The following is a 6,000-nucleotide window of genomic DNA, read 5'->3' on the forward strand; positions in this document are numbered from 1 at the left end:
AACAAAACTCGGTAAGGTTGATTAAGGAATCTTATCAATAAAAATTCAGCATCTACCAAATATGTTCTCAAAAATATTCTTTCATCAGGGTCATAACTTTAAATCCTGATGCTCCAAGCAAACATTTTCATCCTTTATTAATTTCAAAACAACTCTCCAGCTGTGAGGCACTACTTCCTTTAGCTTTGAGACTTGTCACAAAGATTGGTTTTTAATTATTTATGCCTATGGTTCAAGTTAGTTTAATTATCCACCTTTTCATCACAGCATCAGCGATCGCATGAAGACCCTGCAGCTCTGAAGTTTAGCTTCTACGAAGTGATATCAGCTGGGCCCCGTGCACCATCCGAGCTTAGAGCTTTGCAGAAGAGATGTTTGGTTCCCGGGTGGTATGCCAGCCACATTGAGAGATGGCTTGTTTATTTCCCCCCATTTCAGGTATGGAGCAATAAGAATTTGCCTCATGTTATAATCTCATTAAGCTGATGACTTTGCCTCAAGGAGAGAGGAAATTTTTACTCGTTAGACCATTACTGGCTTTTACTCTTTAGCTGTAAATAATGAGACTGTGGCAAAGAAAAATAGGCAGAGGTAGAAAAATTGTTTAATATTCTTTTCTAAGAGTATTTCAGGATAATTCTCACTGCTGTATTTTCTAATGCATACCTTTCCTGATTGTAAAGAGCTTCAAAAGCTGCAGATCCCTGATGCTTATTCTGAAAATAAAGCTTGAGAGAGAACCTCTTAACCAAACAAGACAAATATTGTTTTGCATAAGTGCCATTATTTCCATTTTGAACCACCTTGCTGAATTTTTCATAAGCCCTTCATTTTCTTGGCTTCATTACTTCTCTTTCTTGCATCAACCTAGACTATGAAATCAACCCCTACATTGGATTGCATAAGCAACCCAGTGACAGACATGGTGTGCACCTAGGTGTCTAGAACTATGCTGTCCAATATGATAGCTGCTACCACATATGGCTTTTAAAATTTATATTAAAGTTAAAAATTCAGTTCCTCATTTGCATTAGCCACATTTCAAATTCCCAATAGCTACATGTTAGACACAGCAGCTGTAGCACATATCCATCATCACAGAAAGTTCTATTGAACAATGCTGGTCTAGAGTAAACAAATATTGGAGAAGAGGTATAGGGAAGAGCTGCGTTGTGGTCTTCCTTCATGGTCTCCTGTAGTTTTATCTTGCTGAGTTCACCCTCACCAGAGTAACAAGCAAATTCTTCCCCTTAGTTTCTTGAGGAACTTCTGTCCGTGTTCAGGTTCTCTGGGAGTCTTACCTTCTCCTCCATATGGACTACCAAAGTATTTCTTCAAACATTACAGTAGTACTCCTGAATGGAATTGTGAATAGTGACATTTCCTCTATCTCACTACACTTGGGCTTATTATAACCTCTCCTTTTTCTACAGTGCTTCTTCCAGCTTCAAAGATGGAATCCTTGCTTTGTTTTTAAACATGGTTTCCATTTGTGATTTCATAGTCACATTTCTAAGCTCTCTTGGTCCCCTCAAATAGCTTTTTTGTTTTTGTAGTGTTTGCAGGACTTCTCAGATTAAAAGACATGAATATACTTAATTAGCATGATTTATTTCTTGTTCCAAGTCATTAATGAGGAAGACCTGCTTACATCTAACAACAATGCATGCAAATCCCTCAGGACAGTGTCTTTCATTGAATAAGTTCAGAGTGCAGAATTTTTCATTATACAGTTAATATTTCTTTTTTTCAATGTGCAATGTGTTTTTTATTTCTTTGGTGATTTAGATGCTAATTATCGATGGGCAACAGCTAAAAACTGATCCTGCTACAGTGATGGATGATGTACAGAAATTTCTAGGAGTCTCTCCTCATTATAATTACTCGGAAGCTTTAACGTAAGTTTATACTCTAAATAGTTTATTGACGTTTCAACAGAGAAACAATTTTAAAGAAATTGTAGTTTAGTGATGCAATTGTCAGGTTAACTTATACACTTTTTTCCAGTTTGACATTAACCACTTGGGAAAGAACATTTCAACAGTGTGAAAAAGAAATGTCCTAATTCCTCTGTTGATTCCTAACTATGCAAAGATTTCCCCTGGAAGGAAAGTAGAGAAACAGAACAGTTGTAAATCTTAAAACCAATAACTAACTTTAAAGAGGCTACTTTAAATAGTTGGTAAGGGCTGAGCCTATTTAACAGACAATATTGGGACCTCTTGGAAGTATTCATGAAGGAATGATTAACTAGGTGGTTTAGGAACTAACACTTCTCTCCTTTGTGCAGTTTTCAGAAACAATGTCATATATAGCAGGAAATAGTCTAATAATAGATGACTGAATAGGCAGAGAGACAGGTACAATTGTTGCATTTAAACATACTTCCGTTTTTTGCTTGTTTTTACCTACTATAAGCCTGAACCTGTCACCTCTCCTTTAAAGACCTCAGCATTTATACTAATTTGTTTTGTTTTGTTGTTTTTTGCTAGTTTCCTCTGGTTTTCTTAGGTGATTGACTTCATCAGGGCTGGAACTAGGAAGAGGCAAGAGAGGCACTAGGATTTGAGGAAGCACTCACTCTCAGGGCTGTGCATATGCTGAGAGTGACTGCCTCTTTAAATTCTGCACCCTAGGTACTACTCTTACCTCACCCTGTTGGAAAAATACAAAATTAATTCTTTCAGTAGCTTGTTTTGCCTTTAGAACAGAACCTGCTTATTGTATCAGCTTTACTGATAATTAAGTGCTCTACTCCCAATTCTGTAAATGTGCTTGCTTATCGCAATGCCTACTGTACTGGCTACATGAATGCTGAGAACAAAACTCAAAAGAACCCAGAAGAGTCCACCTATAAAATCCCTGTAAGACCTAAATTTAAGGCTCAGATTTTGAAGGGCTAGCTCATCTGGGCCCGCTGGTATAATAAAATACCTGACTCTTCAACCCTCTGAGCGCCAACCACTTCTCTGTCGAAGTCCATTCCATAACAACCCTATTCCTGTCTCTGGACTTCACTTACTATTTTTAAATAAGACCTCCATCTTACTCTTTCCATTCATATTGGCTGGAAATCAGAGTGATAAATGTTGTGTTTGTTCCTATCTCACATGCCTAGAACATCTGGAAGATACTGAGTTGGATGGGCCATGAACCTGGCTCTCAACTATTTTTTTTTTTTAATTTTAGGCTCATAGAATGAGCCTTTAAAAAGCTGAAAAAGATTGTATTATGGAATTCTTCCATTATATTTTTCACTCTAAAACTCAGTTCCATAGATCAACTGGTTTTCCCTTTTTATTGTATTCTTTATCCTATATCAATTTAGGAAGTGAGAGGTAGTTTTCCTTTACCTTTCAGCATTTCTTGCAGTAAGAGACTGGCAGAAGAACATCAAATACTGCTTCTATCTTGTGCAAATCATAAGTAGATACATGTAAGAGAGACATTTTGGTTTAGATTACAAAAAAGTAGGTTGAACTCTGGAGTTTTGAGCTTCCTTCCTGAGAGTCATTTACTTTGTTGTTACTTATTAACCTTCTGACCTATGTGTTTTCTATACTAAGAGTACTGTCAGTTTTGTAGAGCTCAGCTCAAGTACTAACACAGACACTAGCCTTAGGTATTTAACATTCAACTTGACCTTAAAGAAAGCTGAGTGATTTTAGTTTGTAGTTAGAAATTCAAGTTCTTTCCGCTTTATATCTTTTTGAGTATCTCTTAGAAAAGAAAGCTTTTATTTTCTAAACAATTTTCAATTTCAAGGTAGCTTATCTTTGGGTCTTTTTTATACTGTATACAGCAAAGCATTGTATTTCAGAAAAAAGAAGTGAAATATTCTGTAAAGACATAATCTCTTTTTCTTATGGAATGGTCCTTGACCTGCATGCTGTGTATTTGTCCCCTCTGCATCCAGCTCGGCAGCAAGCTTTTAATTCATCTCCACTGGTGAGAAAAGGCAGTGTAAACTTGAGAGAATTAATATCAAAAAAATGTACTCTATACAAAGAGCTGTGGGTCACTTTGCACCTAGGATGTATTTGGCTAAAATTACCCATTATATGATTCTCTAACATGGTTGGGGGCTCAGTAGGTGAAGTAGCAAGATAAGATATGTGCAGTCCCTGAAACCATAGTTTCTGGTCCAGCAGCGCTGCCCAAGCTCTCACACTGCTGATAGAGATAATGCACTTCTATTCAGTTTCTTTATACATTTTCTTGTCAGTCATCAGTTGGCCTGACACACCTTATAAAAACCAGCAGTGCACTTGTATAATATTTGGAAGTTCCATGTCATTGTCTTAGGTCTAAATTAATCTTCATGACCACATGCCCTTTGCAGTTGCTTATCTGAATCCTATCCTCACAATTTAGTTACTCGTTAGAATAACTCTGTACTAATAGCTGTTTCTTTGGTACTTTAGAAATATTGGGGATGACTGACTGGGGATACAAAATGTATATTCTCAGAAATGCCATTAATACCGGTTGGCAAGAGATCCTTTGTACACTTTGGTACTGCTTCTTATTTTTCTGCTGGTGATAACGAAGACTATCTCTTTGGTACTTAGAAAAAATTTTTTTCAATTAAAATCCTCTAAGAATGTATTAAACCACAAACCAATATGAATTCACAACTAACTACATAAATGCAGTACTTTGCATACAAGGGTATTACTATAAAGTCTTGGCATGAAAGAATACTACAATTTAAGAGCTCTCCAAACTGATTGCCTTCTATATAGCAAATCCCAGTATCAAAACTATTTTCAAGAATGGCAATAAGGGCCGGCCCGGTGGCGCACTGCTACAGTGCGCCACTTGGGAGCGTGGTGGCACTCCCGCCGAGGGTTTGGATCCCACATACAGACCGGCCGCTCACTGGCTGAGCGAGGTGCGGGTGCGACACCGAGGGTTGTGATCCCGTTGCCAGTCCATGTCCGGTACGGGAGCGACACTGAGGGTTGCGATCCGTTGCCAGTCATGAAAAAAGACAAAAAGGAAAAAAAAAAGAATGGCAATAAGCCTCCATTGCCAAGAGTATTGTTTATTTCTTTCCACAATCACTAAAGAAAGTCTTCAAGACTTCTAAATTTCATAGTTAAGTCACTGGATAGTCCATGATTTCTTAAAATGACTTAGTATTGTCATCATGGGTTTTAAATGAAATACAGTTGGCTCTCATATTCACAGGTTCTGCATGTGCCGATTCAACCAACCTCAGATAAATAATATTCAGAAAAAATGAAATATAACAATACAATAAATAATAAAATTTTAAAATACAGTATAACAAATATTTATATAGCAGTTACACTTTATTAGGTATTATAATCTAAAGATGATTTATAATATATGAATGTGTGTAAATTATATGCAAATACTATGCCATTTTATACTGTATAAGGGACTTGAGCATTCACAGATTTTGGTATCCACAGGGATACCAGTCCCCCACAGATATGAGAGGGAGGACTGAACTGAATATGTTTCAACAATTTGTTTTTCTCAGTGAGCATGGGTGTGATTTCAGATAAGCAGTATAAGCTTAAAACAATATAATTGGGAACTTTCTCATTCAGTTAAGTAAATTAGCATTTTACAACTCATGTTCCTTAAATTGTAAATAGGATTGATATAATGACATTACTTAACTTTTATGTTATGTGTTATATAGTGTTTTGAAATTGATCATTTGAGAGAAAGAGAAAATAATAAAATTATTTTCATGAAATTGTGCTAATTTGTATAAATTAAAATGAAAAATATAACTTTAATTTTGTCATGAATATATCCATTCACAATTATATCTAGCCATCAGTAATCATTAGAGAAGTCTTGACATTTGGAAATATTAGTTAAATACCTGAAATTGGCATCTTTATTTCTCAGTTATTAACCAACTTGTTAAAATGAATGAAACCAGACTGTGTTATATGAATTTTTTTTTTTTTTTTTTTTTTTTTTTTTTTTTTTTTTTTTTTTCCGGTCCCCCCACCG

At 35.9% G+C, this 6,000-nt stretch overlaps 1 protein-coding gene across 1 annotated transcript in view; it reads left to right on the forward strand.

The window, feature by feature from the left end:
- NDST3 (N-deacetylase/N-sulfotransferase (heparan glucosaminyl) 3) overlaps positions 1 to 6,000 on the forward strand; it is a 164,098-nt gene that overhangs the window by 149,297 nt on the left and 8,801 nt on the right. Inside the window, exons 9-10 of the mRNA XM_008592183.1 lie at positions 268 to 438; positions 1,789 to 1,898. Of these exons, the coding sequence (XP_008590405.1) occupies positions 268 to 438; positions 1,789 to 1,898 (281 nt within the window). The remainder of the gene's footprint in view (positions 1 to 267; positions 439 to 1,788; positions 1,899 to 6,000) is intronic.

Source organism: Galeopterus variegatus, unplaced genomic scaffold (assembly GCF_000696425.1).
Source record: "Galeopterus variegatus unplaced genomic scaffold, G_variegatus-3.0.2 Scaffold152, whole genome shotgun sequence".
Lineage (NCBI taxonomy): Eukaryota > Metazoa > Chordata > Mammalia > Dermoptera > Cynocephalidae > Galeopterus > Galeopterus variegatus.